The sequence below is a fragment of the Dermochelys coriacea genome, chromosome 21 (assembly GCF_009764565.3).
Source record: "Dermochelys coriacea isolate rDerCor1 chromosome 21, rDerCor1.pri.v4, whole genome shotgun sequence".
Lineage (NCBI taxonomy): Eukaryota > Metazoa > Chordata > Testudines > Dermochelyidae > Dermochelys > Dermochelys coriacea.
This window is the reverse complement of record NC_050088.1, coordinates 1,695,526-1,722,632: the sequence shown is the minus strand read 5'-3', so window position 1 is coordinate 1,722,632 and position 27,107 is coordinate 1,695,526. Positions and strand designations below refer to the sequence as shown.

General features: G+C 40.1%; 1 protein-coding gene across 1 annotated transcript in view; it reads left to right on the top strand.

Annotated features, from left to right (window-relative positions):
• Positions 1-26,180, top strand: part of LRIG2 (leucine rich repeats and immunoglobulin like domains 2) — a 42,328-nt gene extending 16,148 nt beyond the window's left edge. Inside the window, 20 exon segments of the mRNA XM_043500634.1 lie at positions 2,556-2,627; positions 3,187-3,261; positions 4,066-4,200; positions 4,945-5,088; positions 5,223-5,366; positions 6,638-6,781; positions 7,029-7,172; positions 10,729-10,809; positions 11,500-11,571; positions 11,721-11,789; positions 13,375-13,538; positions 15,845-16,165; positions 17,324-17,605; positions 18,606-19,059; positions 19,595-19,639; positions 19,641-19,741; positions 23,952-23,978; positions 23,981-24,148; positions 24,151-24,234; positions 24,967-26,180. Coding sequence (XP_043356569.1) covers positions 2,556-2,627; positions 3,187-3,261; positions 4,066-4,200; positions 4,945-5,088; positions 5,223-5,366; positions 6,638-6,781; positions 7,029-7,172; positions 10,729-10,809; positions 11,500-11,571; positions 11,721-11,789; positions 13,375-13,538; positions 15,845-16,165; positions 17,324-17,605; positions 18,606-19,059; positions 19,595-19,639; positions 19,641-19,741; positions 23,952-23,978; positions 23,981-24,148; positions 24,151-24,234; positions 24,967-25,199 — 2,959 coding nt within the window. The 3' untranslated portion in view covers positions 25,200-26,180.
• The last annotated feature ends 927 nt before the right edge of the window (positions 26,181-27,107 follow it).

Here is a 27,107-nt window from a genome sequence, read left to right as displayed (position 1 = left end):
ATCCTTTTAGAATGATAAGTAAATTATTCTCTAACTGCTGTGGCCCCTCCTGATTCATGTTATGGCATTTTCACTCTCAGTTCATGAGAAAATTGAAGTGAAGTAATGGTAAAGGTCACCATAGGATTGATCAATCTGCAAAAATATAATCAGTTTTTCCATGTGTAGCAACTGGAACTTATTTGCACTTGTTTTAGCTTGAGTGTAGGAAGTTCTGACAAACTTGCACACAAGAAAAATCCATTTGCTTGAGTGCACTTATCAGTCTCTCATGTCCCCCACACTTGCTAATATTTCTATATAATGTGATATGTGCTTGTTTTTCAGTTAAGTGTTTAGTGACATTGTGTGCACCATGCCCTGCCCTCCCCATTCTCCAGCAGATACCCATATGATTTGAGGCCAGCTGTTGTCTTTGGATGTAGCAGTCTCAAAAAAATCTGCATAATTTCAGATAATGCCTTTTTTTGTCTTCAACTAAATTCTGAGTTGAGAGAGAACCAGGTTTTCAAGTAAGCATCTCTGACACTCATCTTAGACTGTGTCCCATTCACTGTTGAAGCATAAAAAATGTTCCCAGATTCTGGCATAAAATTAAGCACAGAAGTTTTTTCTGGGGAATCCAATAAGGATTTTAAGATCCCATCTAGTGTTTATCCCATCTCTCCTTATTGATGGAAATAAGGTTAGTGTCCTCGACAACTATCTTCTGTGGTGTAGGGAAAAGTTAACAAATGAGGTTTCAGATGTGAGTTCACTCAAACCGGAAAGTTGTTAAAATGCTAAAGGACTGTGAAATTATGGAATTCACTTTAATGGTGGAAATCATTTTACGTTCAAATTTGGTATTTTATAAAGAGAATCATCCTTACTCTTTAAACAAAAAAAAAAACCCCACTCTTAGCTACTAATGTGCAAGCCTAATTTAAGCATGGAATGTGATTGCAGTTTAAGATTCTGTTTAGAAATAGCCATTAGACCACCATTTATAAACTAAGCAGTTGCTTGTTCCATGGGTCAAATTGCTTATAACCATATGCGCCACCTTTTGCTGATGTGCTTATAACTCATATAGTCTATATCTGTAACATATCTGTAGCCTCTGTTAATCACTTAAAGTGTGACTGTGTGTGTTATATCAGAGGAGCTCCACAAAAGGAGAGTTGCTATTGCTGATACCATCTTAATTTAACTGCATCATGGATAAAGCTATAATGAAAGTTCAGGGTGAAAGTATCTAATACTTCCCTGTTAGGCAGGTGTGACTCAAGCTAGGCGAGACAGAACTTTCTATTTTAGTAAAGACATTGTTGAAACATGTAGGCATATGTCATTGATGTGCTTGCTAGGGTGAGATAAACCGTTACCCATTTCTGTTATCTGTACTGTTTCACAACATTGCTGCTGTTGCCAGCCCTCTTCTAATATACTATGTTTGGGCTGTCAGCACAAGCCACCTGGGTTTAATCTTTGCCCTGGATAGAAGCCAAAATGCATTAATGAGGTGGATTTTAAATAAGTATTTTAATACAACCTTATTATGGAGTGACCGTTCTCTCTCTCTCTCTCTCTCCATACTTAAGGCTAGAACCACATTTCTTTTGTCAGCATGATTTTGGTAACGGTTGTAAGTTGCATCAGCCTCAAAATATAGTCCCTGCTCCAAAGAGCTTACAATCTTACTATATACTTGTACAATGTCCCGCATGATGGGGCTGCAATGTCAGTTTAGGTTGTAGGTCCCATTGTATAACAATTGACATGTTAGGTCTGAGGCAAAAGCAGAGCATTTTACAAAATGTGAAGTGAATTGGGATAAGACTTAATTTTTCTTGTCTCTCTATCTACCAAACTCTTACATTCCCTTCCTACTGTTCCATTTGTCCTCCCTTTTCCTCATTAGTGTCCTCTGTAAACAAAAACTAACTGGAGCTAAAAAGTGCTTCTGAGTGTGCCCTAGTTCCTTTTTTCCTACCTCTTGTTTGACTCTTGCTTATGTGCTCTTTGTGCAGGGATTGTTCTTTAAAATAACTCACCTTAACTGCTAAAATAGATATAGATATATAATCTGTCAAGGGTTTTACCCTTGGGGAGGGTGAGAAAACGGGGTCACTAATGCAAAAACCTTCTCAGAGGCGTTGCTGGAATTTTAAAAGGGTGTTGTCTAAACATCTTTTGAAGGTGTGGGGAGCCTTTCCTAGTGAGCTTTGGAAAACTGCCATTAAGCTTCCAAAAAGTGCTCATAACAAATATTTCATATGATCTCTTTACCTGTCAACCCATATTTAAAAAAAAAAAACAAAAAAACAAAAACAAAGAGGTAGTCCATTAGTGGCATAAAGAGCTAGATTTTCCCAAGTAATTAATATAATAAGCTAGAAGAAACGTGTTTTATTGTTTGGCGTAATATGAATAATACGTTCCAAAAATATGAAAATGGATTTGAAATGCTTGTGAATTTTAGATGAAACAACTTGTAATATAGAGTACACAACTACTTGGGTCCATATTATAGAATATTTTTATATTATTTCTTATTTCTCTTTGTTCTCCAGGGATTTAAGTCATAATCACTTACTGTCCTCTAACTGGAGTATTGGTTTGCCTATTCACACACTACAAGAAGTGTAAGTTAATTTAAATTATCATTGTTTATTTTAAACACTTTGTTTCAGAGTTCTTACATGTTAATATTTAGGATTTTAACTTGTCAATTTCTAAGCTCTGACTCCTAAGGCACATCAGGATTGTCTGAATTACTAAAAAATATCTGAATCAAGGTAGCAGAAATTGACAGCCCTATTTTAGTAGCACAGTACATGTAAGGCAGAGATACATTCAACCCTCAGAACCACATTTCAGTAGGAAGCATAGAAATCTAGTACTCATTCCATTATTTTAAAATAGAAACAGGGCATCACTTTGTTTTGAATGTAGCTAATTTTTAGTTGCCATTAAATTAATTTAACTACCTAAAGCAGTTCTGTGTTTTGGATTGCTGAATCTTCCAAACTTTTGTTACTAAACTAGCTTTTAGGGAGTCTACCAGCACTGTCCACTGCAAAATGTCATTAATGTAGATAAAGTGTTCACAATGTTATAGTATCAAGAGAAATGTTTAAGTTGTTCAGCTGTCTAGAATGGCTTTTCCCTTTTGAAGTGTCAGTAAAGAAATCTCTTTTTCAGGAAGATGAATTACAATGAGCTAAGTGAAATTCCCTACTTTGGAGAACCAACTTCTAATATTACTATTCTCTCATTGTAAGTAAATATTTAAAGATTTGAAAAAATTGCTTTCTCTTATAAGCAAGTGAAAAAAATTGTCTTAAAGGAATTGAAAGCAGCTAATTTTTTAAAAGCTAAACTTGTTTAAATATCTTTTTGTTTAAAATGCTTCAAGGCAGTTGTACAGCACTTTTTTTTTTAAAGCACATATCCCCACAAAAAATATTAGTAACACAGGTTTCAGAGTAGCAGCCGTGTTAGTCTGTATTCGCAAAAAGAAAAGGAGTACTTGTGGCACCTTAGAGACTAACACATTTATTTGAGCATAAGCTTTTGTGAGCTACAGCTCATTTAATTAGTAACACGGTTGACCAAAAGTTAATTCTAAATCACCAGCGAATGCAAGCTACTGAGAGTGTGGGGCGGGGGGGGAGAGCAGAGAGTGGGGGGTTTCTGCCATGCACTCTTAAAAACAAACCTGAGGCGCTTTGAAGTGGGAGGGGTGAGGGGGAAGGGTGTCTGTTCCAGACTCAAGAACTCACACAGGAAACAGCATACTTCCAGCCCCCAGGGGCTAAAATCTCACTGTTAGAAAAACCACCTTTACTGTCAAGATGGGAAGGGGACTTCCTTGTGGGAAGGGGACTTCCAACATTGCCAGGACCTGAAATAAGGTTTTATCGATCTTAACACCGGGAACAGTACGTTAGATTTTTTTTTTTAACTCAGACATGGGTTATTAATCCTAATCTTTGGACCCCTAATTATAGCTAGTTATGGTGCTCATCCCTAGTGATGGTCTAGTGATCGTCCCCATGTTGCTGTTTCTTTTGTTTGTAGAGTTCACAATACAATTCCAGAGATAAATGCTGAGCAGCTCCAACTTTACCTTTTGTTGGAGAACCTAGACCTTAGCTCTAACCTCATATCAGAAATTAAAGCTTCTTCGTTCCCACGAATGCAGTTGAAGTACCTGTAAGTATAATGAGGTAACTGATCTGTAGTGTGCTAAAAGTGCATAGTTACATTGTAGTACAACCTAACATCACCTTTTTCCCCCACTGTAAGAAAAGGATGAGAACTAGTTGACAATAGAAGGATTCTTTTTCCCCACCCAGGCTGAATTGTTGACTAGCTACGTGCTTCTTATGTAGGCAATGTTATAAACGTGTTTGTACTTTATGTACTGATAGGAATCATGATCCCTTGTCTCAAAGAGCCTTATGCTCAAAGGTCCCATCTATAGTAGGGTACTGACCTATTGCATACAGCAATGTGTCCCTCTGAACAGTACAACTGCTAATGTAGATGGGACAAAATCACTTAAAACACAATGGTACCTAGTCATAATCATGCTTTCTCAGGCTGTGTTGAAAAGGGTTTTGTCCCATCTACACTAGCAGTGACCGTTTCGTACACTAACGTGCCTGTGTCTGACAGCCAGCATTGGGTAACTTCCTAGTGTACCCTAGTTTTTGCTGATCTTGGTCAGGTCATTTGATTGTCTTTCTTAATCATGCCTGCTCTTGCCTGTTGTCCTTTTGGGATTAAATAGGTTAACCCATGAAACCAGAACCTGAATTCCTGAAACTGGAGACTTGATGAGACCAAATAACTTTACAAGAAATTAGTTCTAATACAAATATTAGTTTGACATTCTTATGCAATTTTAAAGTAGAATTTTCCATGTTGAGAAAATCTTTTCTCTCCTTTTCTTAGGAATCTGAGTAACAACAGAATAACTACTCTAGAAGCAGGCTGCTTTGATAATTTATCCAGTTCTCTAGTGGTGGTGAAACTAAACAGAAACAGAATTAGTATGATTCCACCAAAGATCTTCAAATTGCCTCATGTGCAATTCCTGTAAGTGATGTCCCTTAAACTTAATGATCAAGGTTTAAAATTGTATCATTTGCTTGAGAATGTGTTCTTGGTAGATGCAAGTGTTTCTTAGTGAAAGATATCTAAACACTTATGGCTAACTTATTTTATTTAAGGGAACTTAAAAGGAACCGGATTAAAATAGTGGAAAGTCTTACATTCCAGGGTCTGGAATCCTTAAAATCATTAAAAATGCAACGCAATGGGATTAGCAAACTAATGGATGGCGCATTCTTTGGATTGGATAATATGGAAGAACTGTAAGTATGGCTGCTCATGGCATTTTGTTAGATATCCTCTTCAGGCACCAACGGGGAAAGTGGGTCCTCACTGTGCCTCTCATGATGCCAGGCTTCACTGGAATAGTTGATGAGAAGTACAGAAAATATGTTTGCATTTCTGTTCTTCCTTGGGGAAGCTTATGGCTTCATCTTTCATGGTAACTCCAAAGAGGAATAAAGATATTACTGTGTCTCTCCTACCAGCTTAGCTCTGTCCACCAAGGTGATTCAGAAAGTGTCACCCTCTCGCGTCTCCATTGATGGAATCTGTTTCCATATTAAGATTTCTCCAGTCTTATCACTGTAATGCACAGCTATTGAGTAAACTGTATCCTCATGGCAGTTACATATCAATCCCAACAGCCTCAACCTTGCTACTGTGGCCCCAGCTATTGGTGCTGTGTCAAAGCTATGATTAAATATGCATGTTGCCTTCCCAACCTATCCCTGAACCATTGTTCTCCAAAGAATATAGAAATGAAACAATCATTTCTGATTGGTTATCTGATGGCATTACAGATAGGACTGCCTTCCAACTAAGGTATGATTTGATATTAAAGCTCGGTGTCCCCGTAAGTACAGTGTCCATTGGGAAGTCTCCCAGAAACTTTCCAAGGGAATCTCAAGTTCAGACTGACTCAGTTTTACTACTCTTGCCATCATATGAAGAACTAAAAAATGAAATTGTGTAAACTACCTCATCAAAAATGTGTTCCCATAAGCATGTTACGGGAGTGAGGAGGGGGTTGGGGGGCCAGGGGAAGCGACCTTGAGTCTCTTACAATATCTACAAGACAAGTGAGAGTGCTAATAATCCTGGACTTGCTTTGTGTTAGTGGTTTAACTATAAGGTCTTGACTTTTAGGTGTATGAGTGTTTGGATGACACAGAAGGTGTATGTGTGTTTGGATGAGCTAAGCAGTGCTACCAAGAGATTTTAATAGAGTTGATTTAAAACAAGAGGCCGTATGTTCTAGTGGATAGAACAGAGAATTTTGAGTTAAGAATAGAAGCCAGGATTCTGACTCCACCACTGGTTCACTATGACGGTGGGCAGTCATTTACCCTTTTTGTGGGCATCCATTTACAGCTCTGGCCTCTACAACAAGGGTATAATCTTGTCTATCCCACAGGAGTGCTACAAGGCTTAATCTTAGCAAATCACTAAGATCAACTGATGGGAAGTGCTATAAAAATGTGTTCCTCGTTGAATGTCTCCAAATAAAACATTTTCTTCTCTAATTCTTTAGAGAACTGGAACATAATAACCTGACAGAAATAAACAAGGGCTGGTTGTATGGCTTGCGAACATTGCAACAACTCTACATTAGCCAAAATGCCATTAACAGGATCAGTCCAGATGCATGGGAATTCTGCCAAAGACTTTCTGAACTGTAAGTGCTGGGCTGCATTTCAGTGGGGACTTCATGATGTTACCAAGAACAGATTGGCTAGAACATCCATACAAAATGCAGGATCTCTTTTTGCTAGGCCTTTGTCAAAACATTCTATTGGAACGTTTAAGTGAAAATAAATCTGAACAGGGAGTCTTGATTTGTGGTGACCTCATCGTCTGATATTCTTGCTTTCAGTTAGTCTCTCTTGTCTCTTCCCCATACTGTGTACACTTAATGTTTCTAGAGACTTGTCGTACAACCAGCTGACCCGCCTGGATGAGTCTACCTTTGTGGGACTTGGCTTATTGGAGAAACTAAATCTGGGTGATAACAGAATCATTCACATCGCCGATGGTGTCTTTAAATGGCTGTCAAATCTTCAAACTCTGTAAGTGCAGAAAGGTTCCAATTTAAAAACTCCTGTTTACTTCTGCTAGCTTCCTTAGTTGTAAAGCGAAGGCTGTGATTGCTACTGACCATGTGAGCCTGTAAAGCCTTCAATAGGAGCCTTAGTCCCTGCTGTGCTGCCATCTTGCTTTTGAAGGGATGGGAGTACTGAGGGAGCGGTGTGTCTGTAGGAGTAATTGCTGCCCAGAGACTTAAGCTTTTAAAAAAACAAAACAAACACTGACTTCAGTGCTGGCGGCAGGCAGCAGCTTGTTAGCCCTGAAGAATATCCTGTTAACCAACAGCAAGAGTCAGTGCACACCATCCTACCAGGGTACTTGAAAACCTGCTCTGGAGATGCTACCTCCCGGACGGGGCCGTTGGATGTGGTCTAATCAGCCGTGTTAGTCTGTATTCACAAAAAGAAAAGGAGGACTTGTGGCACCTTAGAGACTAACAAATTTATTAGAGCATAAGCTTTCGTGAGCCACAGCTCCCTTCATTGGATGCAACCGATGCAGTGAGCTGTAGCTCACGAAAGCTTATGCTCTAATAAATTTGTTAGACTCTAAGGTGCCACAAGTCCTCCTTTTCCTTTTCATTCAGTAAGTCAACACAAGTATCAGTTGTGAGGATGCCTTATCAACTTGGGCCCAAATGTTGCTGTAACTCACTCAGTTTACAGTGACTGGGTACCATGGGAGTAAACATGTAAATAAACATGTAAGGCATAAAAATAACTATTTAAGCTTTCCTCCTTTTTCTGCCCTCCACGCATGCTTACTTCACAATGCATATATAACATAACAATGCAGAAAGATTTGCCACCTCTGTTCTAAGGTGTAACTGCACATATTTTAAGAGCTTCATTAATACATGTAACTATGGCTGGATTTATCCAGCAAAAAGGATTCGGTCCTGGTTCTTGCTAAAAACCTCCTCAAAGCTGAAAACTTCTAATGGTTCTACACAAAGCTAGCTGGAAAAGTGTGCAAGTTTATAACTCTTCTGTCAGTTCATTAAGAAAGTGCCTATTTAAGCGAAATCACTGGACACTTATGTAAGCAGTCATATTCTGTTAACCTTAATGCAACCTTTTAATGAAACAATTAAAACTAATCTCTTAGATTTAGAGTAGCATGAAAAAGAACAAGAGCAGATTAATTAGTAGGTTTTGTTGGGCTCTTAAGGGGCGTCAAACAGCTAACAGGCAGGCCATTTACGTTCAGGGTCGCGGAATGTTCGCAGACAAGGGAGCAATGGTGATTAACAAGGCTCTGAACGTTCATGCCTCACCGAGCATGAGGAGCAAATTCTATCAGCTCACACAATGAAGTTCTATTTCCCCTCTCCCTTCCCTCTTGGTACTTTACCAACAAAAACAAAACACCAAATTGGTCCAAATAGCACAGGTATGTGGTCACCAAGACACAATTTAATAGTTAAATTAATTTCCATTGTTAGTCCTCCATCTGCCCAGTGTGTTAGTGTTAAGATTGACTTAAGTATTATTCTTTGTACCCTATGCTCTTAAATGCTGCTTCTTCTAAAAATAGTAAACTTGTAGGGTAACCACACAAACTGCAGATGATGTATGGGTTATAAATTCAATGGATTACGAATATGTGCAAAATAGAAATCAGATTATATGTAAAAACAGAACAAAAGTTCCAAAGTCTTAAATCTTATCTTATTTACTTTATAATATTTTGTCTGACTGGGGCATTAACCATCCAAAGCTGTAAACTCAGCTAACCTAGAGAGTATTCCAGAAGTAGGTATTTCTACTACTGTGTTGTGCTACATTTATTCCCATGTAACCACAGTGTTACTTACTTGGATCAACTTTCTGATTAGAACCTCACTTTAGAGATGTGTATGTTGCCTACCCCTAAACAAGTATTCAAAGGGAAATTCTCTAATTTGGCATCAAAATTATTTTGGGTCTAGATTATGCAGTCTTTGTTCCCAGTGGCGAACACTGCTACCCATTGCACTTGGTGAGTCTGTTGTGTGCACCAGCAATTGTCAATGTGAGTGAAGTTGCACAGTCTAGCTCTTCGTTAGTAATGGTGGAATTCTGGGCATCTTGAATTAAAGTTAAGTTTAAAGTGGATTAAAAGGAAAGTTAATAGATGGTTCCTACTTGTGGAACGTGTTTCTGCAGATGCTGAACCAATTACTTCAGTATTACAAAACGAATAAGAGTGGCTACTGCCACGGGCAAAATACTGGACTAGGTGGACTTTTGGTCTGTTTCAGTATATTAATGTCTATATAGTAAAACTTCCATTCTAAGCAGTGCTAAAAATGGTTCTGTTTCATCATAAATACAGCAAAAGAAATAATTTTTTTTATATTAAATGAGGCCTGTTCACTATTGTCCTTAATTTTATTTAGTGCTCTTATGGCAGTTGATCTATTGCACATGAGCGCTGTCGAACTGATAAAGATTTATATTTTAATGAAACTGATTTTTGCATTAATATTTCTCCCTCACAACTCAGTGGTACATCTGCAAATACCTCTATATGCTAACATATTAAAAGGCAGATGAGAAGTCTCTCTCTAAAGGAAAAATCCTAGGTAAATCTGACTTATAGTTTAAAAGGAACTTTACTGAATCTATTACCCTCCCCCCCCCCCTTAGTGAATCATTTAATAATCCCTCCCGAACCAGGGAGTGCTGTATTAGTTTTAGTATAGAACAGCAGACTAAGTTGTAAGGACAGAAGTGCTGTGCCAGGGTCAAGCAGAAATCCCATTAGCTGGTAACAAGATTTGTGAGCAGAACACCGCGCTGTATTGCAAATTTACTACTTCATGCTTGGCAGTCCTACGCTTACAACCTGTATGTAATCTTTTAATATGCTAATGTTATCACTAGCCTGTCACTTGGAAGATTAACACTACGAACATATTGCTTAATTCACTTACACAAACCAACTCACTTCAAGAGCCCCTTCCAGTTTCTAGTAAATAGTCAATGTCACATGGTGATCATTAGCCAGACTATTGGTCTTTACCTAATAGTCAGTCGAGAGACTGTACCTCGAAGCTTCTTGGTTTTCTTTAAAAAGAAAAGGAGGACTTGTGGCACCTTAGAGACTAACAAATTTATTTGAGCATAAGCTTTTGTGAGCTACAGCTCACTTCATCGGATGCATCCGATGAAAGCTTATGCTCAAATAAATTTGTTAGTCTCTAAGGTGCCACAAGTCCTCCTTTTCTTTTTGCGAATACAGACTAACATGGCTGCTACTCTGAAACTTTGGTTTTCTTTGTGATTCAGCCAGTGATGCTGGGACTTCAGGCAATTCACTTACTCACCTTGAACCTTTTGAGTTTCCCCATCTGTATAATGGGGTGTTTATCTTCCTACAGGGATGTTGAGGCTCAGTGTTTTTGTAAAGCACTTGAAGAATCTTTTGGAAGATACTATGTAGTAGCACAGTACTACTTAAACGCACAAGTTCTGTATCCCCAGTCATTAGTAACTAGCAATGATGAATATAATTTTTCCCAGGCATGTAAATGAGGCCTTTCTACTCTTGTAGAGATTTGCGGAACAACGAGATCTCTTGGGCCATAGAAGATTCGAATGAAGCCTTTGCAGGTCTCAGCAGACTCAACAAATTGTATGTATTACAAGCCTTGGAAGTGACCTCTTTCCAAGGCATTAGAATAGAAATGAAGCCAGAAATATTTTTAATAGTGCATAGTATGAACACAATATAATTAAGTCTGAGAAAAGCCTTTTCTGTTAAGAGCATTTGTATTCAGTGTAGTCCCGGTACTAAGTAACTTAGACTAAGGCTAGGAAATCGAACTCTTGCTGGGCAATAGTGTTGAGGAGTGGGTGTCTCTGATCTAGTATTGAGAATGATGGAAGTACTTAAAGTGATTTTATCCTACCAGTATCATTTCAGAAAACATGATTTGAGACCTGAAGTCTGTTATGCTTTCTAAAATTACTGTCTGGGCTATATCTAAGGAAAGTTTTAAGTGCCAGTAGATTTTCAGGTAAAAGCTTTCATCCTTTGAAAGGGCTACTAGTTAGCGCCCTTTGGTTCACTTCAGCAGGTTCTTGTCAGAATATTTGACTTTATTTTAAAATCCTTTTGGAAAAGTAGTTGCCATGTTCTTGGGTGGGCGTGTCACTGGTATGCATGCAGAACTCCTTCATATTAACGGGAAACTTACATCCAGGTAAGAGGAGACCTAACAGCCCTTGTTCACATTGGCCGACACTACACCACATTATATTGTATTAAAATATTTTGTCTGTTAAAGTCTTCTGTGTTGTGGGGTGGGGGGTTGTCTTTCAGAATCTTGCAAGGAAACCAGATCAAATCAATTACAAAGAAAGCATTCTCTGGTCTTGAAGCACTGGAACATCTGTAAGTACTTTGTCTTGTAGTTCTTGTAGCTTTTTCTGTTGATCAATCTCAGACAAGTCTCTTCTTCAAACATGCAAATGTCACAACTGTTCAGAGTTAGAATATGAAATGAAGTTTTCCCACTGTGACTCTTCTTGCTTAATTTACAGAGACTTGAACAACAATGCAATAATGTCTATCCAAGAAAATGCTTTTGCTCAAACTCACTTTACTGAGCTGTAAGTATATTTCTTTATTACAGGCTAGACCATATTGTGTCCCTTATAGACTTTCCTACAGTTTTGTTTAAATATGTTCCACCTCTGTTACAAAATAACAATAAAACAAAGTAGGCATTAGTGGTGGTAACTTCTATGTAAAAATTAAATTTTTAATAATGGCTATAGGGTTTATCTAATGCCTGCTAAAATTTATATCTTCTCTTCCGGAACATAATTACTATAAACTACAATACTTCCTTGCAGTGTTTTTCCAACTCCTTTGCTCTTTCATCTTGAGAGCAGTTCATGAGAACTCTTGCTTCAGGGTGTGGGTGTTTAAAGCAATGCTCTGATTAATAAAAAGCTGGGGTTAGCTTTTGTTATTCCCACAATGTCAGGAGCCAAGACTTCCTGGGCGTCTATAATTGGCTTTGTCACTTAGTGTTGGAAAATTCTTATCTGCCTTTCTCTGTTTGACAATCCCTTGTGATGCATGGAACCAGGTTGCAAATCAGGACTGTATTCCACCAAGGTTGGTGGAATCAAATTTCTCTGCTGTAAAATATATACTAAAATGTAAAGTGAGGAATGTTCTGAAAACATTTTAGAATGGGGGAAATTTAAAAAAAAAAAGTTTTTAATATTTGCATGTCTGCTTTGAAATAGAACAGAGGAAGTTTTTATATTCCTTAATGGTCCAACATGCAGACTGATGCTGTTATGGTCATTAATGTGGCTCTTAGCAGTACCCCACTCCTTTATTACAAAATTAAACACTTCTTGTGGCCCCTCTGAGACTAAATTAAAGCTGTTGACTTGTCTGCTCAAAAATCTAGCCTGGTTTTCAGACAATTAAGAGACAAAAGCCTCAGATGATATTCCCCATATAAAAAATTCAAAACATCTTGGAACTTGGCCAGTGAACAGGAGAAATGGCAAACAAATCTTTCCAGGAGCTTGACTAGCATCATGTTTTGACCCCCGTTTAGGGGGAAAAGGCCTTGTATAAACTTCAGCAAACATGTAGAACCTTATATAATGTTGAGAGACCCCACACCGAGTGATATTCGATGGGAGTATATAATTCATAGCTCTTGTAGAAGATGAGGTCTGAATATCATGTAATCTGTTTTAAAAAAAATTATCCATTTAGTTAATCCTGCCAGATGGGCCATTACTGAGTTTCACATAAGCTTCACTGAGAGAAGGAAGGTAGTGAGACATGCTTCTATATTAGGCATGTGAGACTTTATTCACTATCTCTTGTATGTTTTTAAAATGGGGGTTGTTGTTCATGGACAAGAGTGGATATTGCTGAAAGGAATCCCTTATTCTTTGGTATGTACCCTTCCTGGTTCTAACTCACTAATCCCCAGATTCACTCTCCGGAAGGGGTGAATAATTTTTTTCAGTCCAGTAAAGACTTCCTGATATGGCATTTATTGACAGCAGCCGATAGATCTCCTAAGATCCAGATACTGTGGTGGTGGGTGCTTTGTATGTATGTGCCAGTGGTGTTCGGCTGCAGTGTCACCACAATATCAGAGATGTGAAATAAGTAAATAAAATGAATGACTCTTCCTTTTTAACCTTGTTTCTGCAGGATGTTGAACACCAGCAGCCTACTCTGTGACTGCCAGTTGAAATGGCTGCTTCAGTGGCTCATTGACAGCCATTTACAACAGGCTGTAAATGTTAGCTGTGCTTACCCTGAATGGCTAGCTGGACAAAGCATTCTCAATGTGAATCCTGAAGACTTTGTCTGTGGTTTGTATTCTTAATGACTTTGACTTAGGGGTATGGCAGTACCTAAGTAGAAATGCACCCTTCTTGGAAACCAGACATTCATGTTGAATTGAGGAGATTATTGGGCTAAGTAATGGAGACAAAATTCATTTTGTATGCATGCATCACTTGGTCTACCATTGCTTTTTGGTTTGGCTCTTTCCATGGCTATATATTTTTCCCCAGGTTCCCTGGTTCTATTGCACTGAGGCACTGTATAGTCTACTATATAGTAAGAGATTCTTCATCAGTGATTTAGGTAATGGCATAGAGAGTACACTTATAAAGTCTGTGGAGGATACCAAGCTGGGAGGGGTTGCAAGTGCTTTGGAGGATAGGATTATAATTTAAAATGATCTGGACAAACGGGAGAAATGGTCTGAAGTAAATAGGATGAAATTCAGTAAGGACAAAAATGCAAAGTACTTCACTTAGGAATGAACAATCAGTTGCACACATACAAAATGGTAATGACTGCTTAGGAAGAAGTACTGCAGAAAGGGATGTTGGGGGTCATAGTGGATCACAAGCTAAATGAGTCAACAGTGCAAGACGGTTGCAAAAAAAAGTGAGCATCTTTCTGGGATGTATTAGCAGGAGTGTTGTAAGCAAGACACAAGAAGTAATTCTTCCGCTGTACTCCACGCTGATTATACTTCAACTGGAGTATTGTGTCCAGTTCTGGGCACCACATTTCAGGAAAGATGTGGACAGATTAGAGAAAGTCTAGGGAAGAGCAACAAAAACGATTAAAGGTTTAGAAAACATGACTATGACAGAAGATTGAAAAAATGGAGTATGCTTAGTCTGGAGAAGAGATGACTGAGAGGGGATATAACAGTTTCAAGTATATAAAAAGTGGTTATAAGGAGGAGGGAGAAAAATGTTCTTAACCTCTGAGGATAGGGCAAGAAGCATGGGCTTAAATTGCAGCAAGGGCGGTTTAGGTTGGATATTAGGAAAAACTTCCGAACTGTCAGGGGGTTAAGCACTGGAATAAATTGCCTAGAGAAGTTGTGGAATCTCCATCATTGGAGATTTTTAAGAGTAGGTTAGACAAATACGTGTCAGGGATGGTCTAGATAATACCTGGTCCTGCCATGAGTGCAGGGGACAGGACTAGATGACCTCTCACAGTCCCTTCCAGTCCTATGGCTCTATAAGAGGAGAAGTCCCGTGACAGGATCCTTTAGTTTACTATAAAAATTTGATGTGGCTCAAGTTCTTGATTGTCTGCTTTGTAGAAGGTGTTGAACCCTGTAATAGTGATTCTCTTAGTACCTATGAGGGCATGGGTAGCTTAAATTTTTGGTATGCACAGGATAGTCTGGACATCCTGGAGAGTGATGATATGGCAAAGGAACCCAAATAAGTATTACAGAGTGCCTCACAAACTTGAACGTATTTATCCTTGCGAAAGGATTGTGAGATAGAAAAGTGCTATTATCTGCATTTTATAGATGGGAAAACTGAGGTGGAAACTGTGACTTGTCTAAGGTCACACAGGGATTCTGTGGAAGATCTGAGAATTTAATCCATGTGGCCTGGGTTCCAGGCTAGCACCTTAACCACCTGGCCATCCTTATCCATCCATTCCCCAACACCCTACCTCCTTTTTTGGTCAGTAGCAATCTTTGGTGGTTCTTGAGTTCCTCATTCCTACCTCAGTGCTCCCAACCTAACATCTGCCAATGGATTAGCACAACTGAAGCTTTTTGCTTAAAAACAATAAGCATTGAATAGGTATGTTGACAAGTAAATGTCATCAGTCAACACTCTTTAGGGAGGAATGGGACAGTTCATGTTTCTCAGAGATTTCTTTAGGTTGTTTCTATCCAGACACATTGCAACAAGCCACCAGTTTACATTGTGTGATGCCTGTAAAGATGTCTTTGCTGTCATGAGAATTTCTATTCCTTATAAAATAAAATTAGATTATGCAGCACAATTATGCATCTGTGTATAAAATCTGCAACAAATCCAGGTAACTATGGAAAATACAGGTTCCTGGTGAAGACCTTGAGGTGTCTTTCATCTCATCTGTTCTTGTTGCTTATTCTCTGTGGCCCCCACCTGTTGTCATAATCCTGTTTCACAGCTTCATTTCTCCAGCAGCTGACTGATGTCAAACTGAAGATAATTTAATGCGGGGAATAAGCAGTGGAAGCAGATGTTACCTACGATACAAACAGCACTGTTTCCACATAAAATACCTTTTAATATTTTTCTTGCAACATCAGCTGCATGCTGAAGGGAAAACCTGATTGACCTTGCTATCCCTTTTTCAGATGACTTTCCTAAACCACACATAAGAGTACATCCTGAGAGCACAATTGCTCTAAGAGGCATGAATGTGACTTTGACTTGCACTGCAGTAAGCACCAGTGATTCACCAATGTCCACTGCATGGCGTAAAGACAGCGAAGTATTGTATGATGCAGACGTTGAGAATTTTGCCAGGTATCAGCAGCAAGATGGGGAGGTCCTTGAGTACACCACAGTCCTGCATCTTTTCAATGTGAATTTCACCGATGAAGGGAAATACCAGTGCATTGTCACCAATCACTTTGGTTCAAATTATTCCAACAAAGCCAAACTGACTGTCAATGGTAAGCAGTTATGCTAACAAAAGAGAAACTTTATTTTTTTTCACTTGAGGTTATAATTAAACTTTTATCTAGAAAAATGCTTTTGAAGCTAGTTGAGATTTACAAAAGCTTATGATTTCCTCCTCATTGAAGTTGTTCCAGTGTTTGTTCAGACTCCATAAGAGGCTCAGAAAAGCAGGAACAAAACTGGCTGCTCCTATAATGGGTCTGTGGAGAGGAGTCATGTCCAGAGCTGGCTGAAAAATTTGCATGGTATTTTCAGCATTTATCATAGTTATCAAACCTATCCTTTCCATAAGTGGTAAAAATTGGCAACGCTTTTTGGCAAAAATAAATAAAATTTTGAAAACATAAAACATTTCACCAAGCTCTAGTCACAATTTGTGTAATTCTCTCTCCAGTCCAGTGAAATGGGTGCAGTGTTACTGTTTCTAAACTGAAAGCTTCCCCTGTTGGCTGAGTGAGCCACCCACCCTTCCCCTATAAACACTTGCAAAGCTGAGGGAGACAGACACAAGTAGATCTACCACATAAAACTGAGGAAACAACCATTGTATTGAGGTATTTTAGCCCCATTTAAGCCTTCTGTTGTCATGATCTGAAAGAAGATGGCCAAGAAACCCATGTTAAACCAAGCCTTTAGAGAACACTAGATAAGTGGAGGGGACTGTCCATCCAGAGCAGAAATCCATTCTAGGAGACACAAGTTTGTCTGGCTTGTTCCAAAGGCACTGACTGACTCTTTGTGAGTAGAGAGCCTGTGAGCACTTAGCAGAGCCATGTATGATACTCCTGTTGGCTATTAAGGTATAATTCACCTCTTCTTTTACAGGGGACAGAAAAGTATGAGCAAATAAAGCCTTGAGAATTAAGCTAAGCTGTGCTGCTTTCACCTTTTACTGAGAGGTAGTGGTTGGGACATTTGTCCCCCACTAAGATGATCTTAATGGGGTATTGCAGATTTAGTATTCCGTTACAGAATTTTAAAAAAAAGAATATACTGCATTTGTTTAATTCCTACAATCCTTTAAAAGAATTTCAGCAGTCTGTAAGATCTGCTACAGTTCAGAGACTCCGCTAGTATAGAGAAGAACTTTATTATGTGCCCTGAACTGAAAATTTTTTCACATTCAGTCCATAACGTCTCCTCCACTGCAGAGCTGCCTTCCTTTCTGAAAACCCCCATGGATCTAACTATCCGTACTGGGGCCATGGCCCGACTTGAGTGTGCTGCCGAGGGCCACCCCCCTCCCCAGATCTCATGGCAGAAAGATGGTGGCACAGACTTCCCTGCAGCACGAGAGAGGCGAATGCATGTTATGCCTGAAGACGATGTGTTCTTCATCGCAAATGTAAAAATAGAAGATATGGGAATCTATAGCTGTATGGCACAAAACATCGCAGGAGGTCTATCAGCAAATGCCACATTGACTGTGTTAGGTAAGCAAAGCACAATTCTGGGACTGTACAGATCCTTTCACTTATCTCTCTTTGTGATGATGGTAGCTGACTTACATGAGAGGTTGATAGGGAATCTAAATGAATTGGATGCGAGTTAATGTGCTACCAGAGTGGCATGTTTCTCTGATTGTAGGTAGCAGTTTGAACCATCTTGAAAAATGTGACTAAGCTATAAAAGGACCGGTGTTCGACTTACCTGGTTGTAGGTGGCGTTTTGCAGTAAAGAACAATGGAAGAAATGTATTTTGATGATGTGTGTGTGGCTACAGCAGAGTTCCCTATTGTTGACTCGCATTATCTTGGGGAAGTTGAATGCCAAACTTGGAAACAGTTTCTAATGCTGCGCCCTTCTTCGTTTGTCCATATCAGTCTGCATCATGAAATAACCTCTGATCAGTCACTCGCTGCGCAGCTAGTCTACAGCTTCATTTACTGTACATGTTGGTATGGGTTTAGGAAGAGAGAATTATGGGGACGCTTCTTGATTAGGTTGATTTTATAGATTTGATAATTCAGGGAGCTGAACTTAATCACAGGCGACCTGGACTATGCTGAGCTGGTATAGGAGGAAATACCACCAGAAGGGCTGTTTTTGGTGGGTGGTTTTTTTGTTTTTGTTTTTTTTTTTGTTTTTTGTTTTTTTTTTACTTTAAGGTCATATATAAACTGTAGAAATGGAAAAGACTTCTTATCACCCCATACAGTGTTATCTTCGGTGTATTCAGCAAGGCTCTGTCCAGATCAGTTCCAGTGAGTCCACCATTCATGGAAGTGTCTTCCATCACATCAGATCTGTCACAGTATTTCCTGGCCACTGTTCTCCTTTGCCCATCTCTATTTTCATACTGTGGGATTGGATTCTAAATATCATTTGGTACACAGAGGAAGGCTGCAATTGAGATTCTGTGCAATTATCTTTTTAATTTATATTTGACTTTACAATATTAAAATAACTTTTCTTCCTTTCCACCATATCCAGAAACTCCTTCATTTGTTAGGCCTCTAGAAGACAGGACAGTAACGCGAGGTGAAACGGCCGTGTTGCAGTGTATAGCTGGTGGCAGTCCAGCCCCTCGCTTGAACTGGACTAAAGATGATGGGCCTCTGACAGTAACAGAACGACATTTCTTTGCTGCTGCCAATCAACTCCTTATCATTGTGGATGCTGGGTTAGAGGATGCTGGCAAATATACATGCATTATGTCCAACACACTTGGCACAGAGCGTGGCCATATTTACCTAAATGTACTATCTTCCCCAAATTGTGATTCCTCCCAGAGTGGTATCTTACATGAGGAAGATGGCTGGACGACAGTTGGCATTGTGATTATTGTTGTAGTCTGCTGCGTTGTGGGCACCTCTCTGGTATGGGTTATAGTTATATATCACATGCGAAGGAAAAGTGAAGACTACAGCATCACTAACACAGGTAGGTAAAATACAAGGCCATCTTACTTCTGTTGTGTTTTAACCTATGACTAACTGAAATAATTCCGTAAAGGAAGAGACCTAATGGAGGGGAAAGCCTTTGTTTGTCACAGCTGAATGCTTCTTGGTTTATGTACAGGGTCAACTGGATATATTCGTGGTTTCGATTGAGTGAGTGTCTGTCTGTCAAATGTGCATTCTTTAACATTAAACACGTTTACCTTGTCATCATGGTGCACTTCTGAAATGAGGAAACAAATGAAGTTCACAAAGTTGGGAGTAAAATAAGAATTTGAAATTTATGTCTGAGTGAGAACACTTGCAAGACTTAGAGTAAGATGTTGATTGGTTCTGCTTGCTTTTTGGTAAGTCTCTCTTAGCTGGGTATGTGGATTTTTAATCTCTTGAGAGAAGGGGATGATATATGAATGAATCCTTTCTCAGTATGTTTGCATTAGTCTGCTGAATAGCATCAGCACCACTTTGAAATCACTTACTGTTGAGGTAGTCAATGTTAATCTCTGTGTGCCTCTTTCAGAGGGAGATGAATTTACCTGCAGATATTCCCAGTTATTTATCCTCCAAGGAACTCTTCTGAACCTCAAGAAGGCTACAGCAACTCAGAGGCAGGAAGCCATCAACAGCTTATGCCTCCTGTAAACGGCTATGTGCACAAGGGAACAGATGGTAAGTATGCCCCTTTGCATCGCAGCATTACACAAAGCAGGGTAATAGGTAATGGCATTAGCATTGAAAGTTAAATGTTTAGAAGACGCTAGAAATTTAGAATTTTCTATACTCTAAATTTAAAAACCCTACCTCTTAAGAGTGCTGTACTGTGTGTGTGCATATATATATATTTCCACTTTTGGGGGTGCTTGCTCCCCATATGCTCAAGATCACAATCGGTGACAATTCACTGGACTGTCTGTGTCTGAATGCCCGCCTGGCTCCCTGAGGCACAAAGGGTGGAGAAGCCCATGGCTGCGAAACAGGACTGAGAGCATATGTCCTGTCCCTTGCAATCATACACAACTGCATGGGTTGTACATGGTAGATCAGAGATTTGGTTTTGCTTTGGTAGTCCATGTATTAGGGTTCTATTCCAGATAGCTTTTCTGGGTACTGGGGCTCAGCCTTATGGCTGAGCAAAAATCTTTGATGTTGTCCTTCATGTAAGTGTGCTGCATCCCTTGGGAGGAATATTGTTGATAAACTGCTCCATTTGTTGGTATCTTTTCTAAAGAACCCATAGCAAGGGAAGCTTGCCTAAAACTTGCCTTCTAGACAAGTTAGTGAGGTCAGCTTCTGAGCAGGGTAAACAATATTCACCCAGATCTGAACAATCCTCCACCAAGTACTCAGTGACTATGAAAGTTATGGCTGCCTCTAGAGCCCCAGCTTCTGAGAAGGACTACCTCTACTGCTTCCACTCTCTAAGTAGTCTTCATTTATTGAAAGCAATAGGATGCAGTCATCCTCTCTCTAGAGAAGAAAGGCTTCTGTCTGAGAACCTGTCAGAGGCATGATTACTGCAATTTTCCTCTCACAAGGTAGCACAGGACCCAAGTTGGGTTCCTCTGCACGCTTGTTCTTCATATACCAGTACAGGCCAAAGAGCACCCTCGAGCAGTTTTTATCTGTCTCTCTCTGCAACACTGCTTGTTGAGCACTCCATATTGACACCAAGGCTTTCTGCTCCAGCACCAGCAACTTTGGTACAGATTCTGTTAGCACAAATGTTCTGTCCCATCCACCTTACAGTTGCTGCTCATGGTACTGATGGTTTCAATGCTGAGATACATAGCACCAGATCTAGTAGCATCGGTCTTCTGAGTCACCGTTATCATAAACAGTAAACATTCCTCTAGCTATATCAATCACGGTGTTTCGTTTCTTCGGCACAAGGTTTGTGTAGGGTACTGACAAAAGATTTTTTCCCAGACCCTACTACAGCTTTTGATACCGTCCCCATATGACATTATCTAAAACAAATTAGGGAAATATGGTCTAGATGAAATACTAATAAGGTGGGTGCACAACTGGTTTGAAAGACTATACTCAGAGTAGTTGTCAGTGGTCGCTGTCAAACTGGGAGGGCATATCTAGTGTGGTCCTGCAGGGGTCAGTCCTGGGTCTAGTACTAGTCAATATCTCCATTAATGACTTGGATAATTAAATGGAGAATGTGCTTACAAAATTTGCAGATGACTCCAAGCTGGCTGGGGTGCAAGCAGTTTAGAGGACAGGATAGAATTCAAACAACCTTGACAAATTGGTTTGAATTCAACAAGATGAATTCAATAAAGGCAAATGGAAAGTACTACATTTTAGGAAGGAAAAATCAAATGTACAATTACAAAATGAGGGAAAACTAGCTAGGTGGCAGTACTGCTAAAAGGGATCAGGGTTACAGCAGATCACAAATGGAATCAGTTAACAATGTGATGCAGTTGCGAAAAAGGCTAATATATCTTGCAGTGTATTACCAGGATGTTGTATAGAAGACATGGAAGGTAACTGTCCCACTCTCCTCAGGACTGGTGAGGTCTCAGCTGGAGTACTGTGTCCAAGCCTGGCCCCACACTTGAGAAAGATCGTGGACAAATTGGAGAGAGTTCAGAGGACAGCAACAAAAGGTTTAGAAAACCTGATCTATGAGGAAAGGTTTAAAAAACAAAACACTGGGCATGTTAGTCCTGAGAAAAAGACTGAGGGGAGCCTAATAACAGTCTTCAAATATGTTAAGGGCTGTTACAAAGAGGATGGTGATCAATTATTCTCTATATCCATTGAAGGTAAGACCTGAAGTAATGGGCTTAATCTGTAGCAGGGGAGTTTTAGGTCAGATATTAGGAGAAATTTTCTAGCTATAAGGATATTTACAATCTGGAACAGGCTTCCAATGGAGCTTGTGGATTCCCCATCACTGGAAATTTTTAAGAGCAGGTTTTGCAAACATCTGTCAAGATTTCTAGGTTTACTTGGTCCTGCCCCAGCACAAAGGACTGGACTTGACTTCTCAAAGTCCCTTCCTTTATTCCTATGATTCTGTGACACCTACCACATCAGCTCCACCAATGGAAGAGGAATATTTCTCTCATCTCCATAGTGTGGGGCGGTTCAGTTATTTACTCCAAGGCTTCTTTCTGTGATCCTTTATACAAAGAATCCAGGACTTGTGGTTACTGTGGTAAATAAAAGGTATCTACAGAGACACCCCTGCTGCTACACTCTGCTGTGATTGCCAATTCATTTTGTGTATAGCCCTCATTCATGGCTATACTGGGCACCGAGGGATTTCCATCATGACAAGAAACATCACTCCTAGGCCCCCTCTAAGCCTAGATCTCCCTCCCTGATAGGGTCCAGGAGGGTCCAACAGCATCAGCCTGCTGTGTCAATTAATGACCCTCAACAATTGCAAGTCTCTGAAGTTCATCAGTCAGCTGAAGTTGCCCCTGCTGCCATTCGTCTCCTGATCTGTTGTCCCATCTGTTCATCACACCCTGATGACTACAATGCTTTTCTTAGATTCCAAGGTCAGAAGAGGCTATTGTGATCATCTGGTCTGACCTCTTGTATAACCCAGGCCCTAGAACTTCCTTGAAACCATTCCTAGAGCAGATCTTTTAGAATAGGATTCAATCTTAGTTTTAAAAATTTGACTTCCTTCATTAGATGACAGAGACATTAGAGATTCTAACTGATATAGGGCAGGAGAGATCCCACAAATTTAAGCGTCTTGCACACCTCAGTGCCTGGGTGGCTGGCGATGTCATAAACAAGGGACTGTTAGCAGCTGCACAGCTCCTGAGGCAGATACCCGCATCGCTTTTCCCCAGCATCCAAAGAGGCAGACAGAAAGTCCCAGCTACCATCTTTGGCATTCTAGTATTTTTACATTCATCCTACACCAGGGTCCCTTGTTTTCACGGCTGCTCAGGAGAGGACAGAACAGAAGAGCTGCAAGGCAACACCTAAAGAAAAGGAGTTCAAATGCCTGGATCTCCTCTGAACCAAGAGCTACTCTGCCCTCTATCAGCCTCCACTTTAGGATTGCCAATTACCAGGCACTCCTTGCCAAGTAAGAGTACATAAAATGGCATGAAGTGTCAAACTTCACAGGACTAGCACTGGAGACTAGATAGGAATTAAGATCACCAATAGTGGAATATGTATGGACAAGCACTCAAAGAAAAAGCAGTTACTTTACAGTAACTATGGTTCTTCAAGATGTTGTCCATATACGCCTATTCCATGACCTGTCCTCCAGCCCTGTACTACAGGACCTGTGTTCTGTTTTGGTGAAGAACTGAGAGATGTTTGGCCCCACTCCACCCGTCATGCTCTCAGATGGGGTGGGGGTGCAAAGGCTACTCAGGATGCAGCTGTGACCCCAACAGAACCTGGCTAAAAGCTTCTGAATCTGGAGAATATGGGGAGCATGCGCATCAAGAATGGGGAAATAGACACAAGTACTCCGAAGAACCACAGTAATTATAGGGTAAGGAACTGTTTTAATACAAATGTGATTAGGAAGACATGCATGTTAGTTAGATACTGGAACGTCTTTGCTCTTAGAACTTACAAGGCAATACGAGGTTGCTTTTACACCATATTAAGCTTCTGGTTCTCCAGGCAAGCTCTGAGTACAGGGCTACATGAATTGGGTAGCTATGCATGTGAACATGGCATATTTCTCCTGCAGCTTATTTTCCAAAAGAAGCAAGCGTGCTTTGTGGAGTTCACTGACATAGGATTGGTACTGTCTTTCTCACTATGACACAGTGATATTGCATGATCATACCTGTGTATAAAAGCACTTAGAGACCAGGCATCCCTACTCTTTTTTTTTAAACAAAAAATATTTTTTGTTTTTCCCCCATTGTGTCAGGTGGCACAGGGCCATTAGTGATCTGCTCAGATGTTATGACAATGCCAACATCTACTCCAGGACCCGTGAGTACTGTCCTTATGCATACATCACAGAAGAGGACCCACTGGATCACACATTGTCCAGTCTCATGGTACAAGTGCCAAAGGAGACCTATCCACCCACAACACAACATGAAGCCAGCGCTCTGATTGTCTTATAGCAGACAGAGAAATGTCTGCCTTTCTTACCCATCATGACAAAATAAATGAGAAGAAACTCTCAGCCCAGCAGACTAATAATGGTAAGTTCATGACTCATCCTCTTCTTCCAGTCCAATGGCACAAGCCAGATACTGGCCTGCCTGTTACCATATATAGTGGTAGTGGGACTATCCAATTTTACTGGTCAAGTTGTTGTGTGTGGGGTATTAATCTAATCACTGAACACTACCTCTTCAGACTGCACTTAGAATGCAGAGAAATCTGAAGCTTTGCACCAAATGTTTCAAATGCTCCTGGAGTTGAGAAAAATGGTTACTCCTGTTATAAAAGCAGCATCTTTCAAACCTATAATTCCTCTCTTTAAAGTTCATGAGACTTAATGTCTTGGGCATATATAATATTATCAAGTATATTCTCTGCCAACATTGTCTTTGCTTTAGTCATACAGATATCCCACAGGAAATGCAAATAGCTCTTTTGTGTGTTTGCTGAATAGAATTCCTAATGTTTCAAAGCACCTGAGGAAAAAAATACATTGTCGATTTTTAATAGAATCAAGGTTTTTTGTGATTCTTCCAGAGAACCTTTGGAGATACTTGCAGGCATGTTGTAGCTGGTTACAGTAACAGATTGCTACAGTGGGAAAGCTTCCAGTAAAATGTGCCCTTAAAGCTAAATAGAAATAATCTTGTTAAGAATGTATTGAAAATCACATGGAGATTAAAGAATCCTTGTTTAGAATTCTGGTGCATTTATCATGAACTGAAGTGCCTATCCATTTTTTTTTCTTTTCTTTTTTTTTTCTCTCTCAGAACCTTTTCAGCTACCCTTGTGGGGACTAAACAGAGACCTAGGGTTGTCGCGCACACACTTTCCACAGCAGCAGTCAGTCCATGAGGAGGCCCCTCAAGCTCTCAGAAGTGAGGGAGTCATTGACGGTGACAGAGAACAGGCTGTTTCACCCAGACCTTGCCACAGGTTACGTGAACATAACTTTGATTTTAACAGGACTTGGAACATTCAGGAATTTGGTGAAGCCACATAAACAGAAAGTGAAGCTTTGGAAGCAAATTCAGGTCAACTGACTTTGTATTTTCTACCTCAGGATTAACCCCTTGCCCAGAGATGCTGTATACACATCTACAATTATAAGCTGACCAAGACAGACTCTCAGCTAGGAGTGGGAGGATGGCACAGACTTTTGTCTCTTGGATTTACTTGTGTTGGAAAGATGGGGATCCACAGCATTATATTATGGTTGGACAATTTTGGTGAATGAAGTGAACTCCCCTACAAGAGTATTGGAAGGCATGAGCATTCTGATGTCCTATTAACACAGGCTGTCTCTGTTTTGAAAATTCTATCAAGAAGGCTTAGCTGTTTCATCTTGCCTTTCATGCTCCCCATAGAATTCTCCAGTAATTGCAAGCATACAGCTCTTGACCAGCTTTCTGTTCCTTTAGTCTGCTAGCAGAAGTTGCATCATTGTGTCAGACTGGTAACTTTGGAGGGTTGTTTTTTCTCCTAGGAGTAAAGTAGTGCTCTAGTTCAGGGGTTCTCAAACTTCATTGTACCATGACTACCTTCTGACAACAAATTACTACAAGACCCAGGAGGGGGGGACCAAAACCTGAGCCCACCGAAGCCCTGCTACCCTAGAGGGGGCAAGCCCCACTGCCCCAGGCCTGGGGGCCAAACCAAAGCCCAAGGGCTTTAGCCACAGGCAGAAGGCCTGTAACCTTAGTCCCACTGCCCAGTGCTAAAGCTCTTGGGCTTTGGCTTTGGCTCGGGCCCCAGCAAGTCTCATTAAACGGGGTCATGATCCACTTTGGGGTCCTGACCCACAGTTTGAGAACTGCTGCTCTAGTTGTAAATAAATTTGCATTTATAAATATTTTGTATACACAACACACATAAATGTGTTGGCCGTAATGTAAATATTTTTTATTATGCCAAAAATACTGTAACATCCTGTTGTAATCTTGAGAACTGGCTATCAAACCATAAAGATTTGTTCTGATTTGGTTTTGTGGATCTGAAAGCTTGTTTCTTCAGGGTTAATATATCCTTTCATGTTGGGAAGAAGTGGATGTGTAGGCATGTCAGTGAAATTGTGACCCTAGTGAATATCATTGATTTACGTACAGGTGTGTGTGCCTCTGGCTTGACAGTATACATGTAAACTGCTCCCTCTGTTACATGGTCAGGATTCTTGGGCCCCAAGTTTGACTCACTTGCATCTGTTTGAAAAGTTCTGTAATTCTTTGTATGAAACACTACCTCCATTTTCCATGGAGCATGAAGCCTCAGAAACCCTGAAGTAAAAAACCAGAGCCTAATCTCTACTTTTTGCAGGAGTTCTTGTAAGCAGTGAGCAAAACAAGATTAAAATGGTGACATACCTTGGCAATGTCCCGAATATACAAAATGACTTTTCTTCATAGCCCTCTGGGAAAGTAGTGTTACGTGTGAAAAATCAATGAGCTCTGAGTAGCTACTGTCTTTAGCCTCTGCCAAGATCTAAAATGTCCTCATAAAAAGGCCTTTCTATGCTATGTATGGCAGAGAGCTCTGGCTGGATGACCTGATACTCTGCTACTGGTCCCTAGGCCTCCCTGTAGGGCCAGCTTGCCCTGGTTACAGCCAGCAATGGCCAGCCATCAGTTAGCTGCACCAATACAGGCATCTAGTGTCATGCACTTTCACATAAAGTTAAGCTGCACCAGTGCAAATACCAGCTTAGTGTAGACAGACAACTTGGCTACTATTTGCACCAGTGCAACTTTCTCCCTACTTGAAAGTGTTTTACAAATCATGGCTTATAGCAATTTTTCCCGTCTTGAGGAGGTGTTTGCACGAGTGGATGGTCACAGATGGCTGAAATATCCAGTGCAGACAAGACCTTAGTTTGCAAAACAATCAAGGGTGAATTTCCCCTCTCATCTCAGTGAGG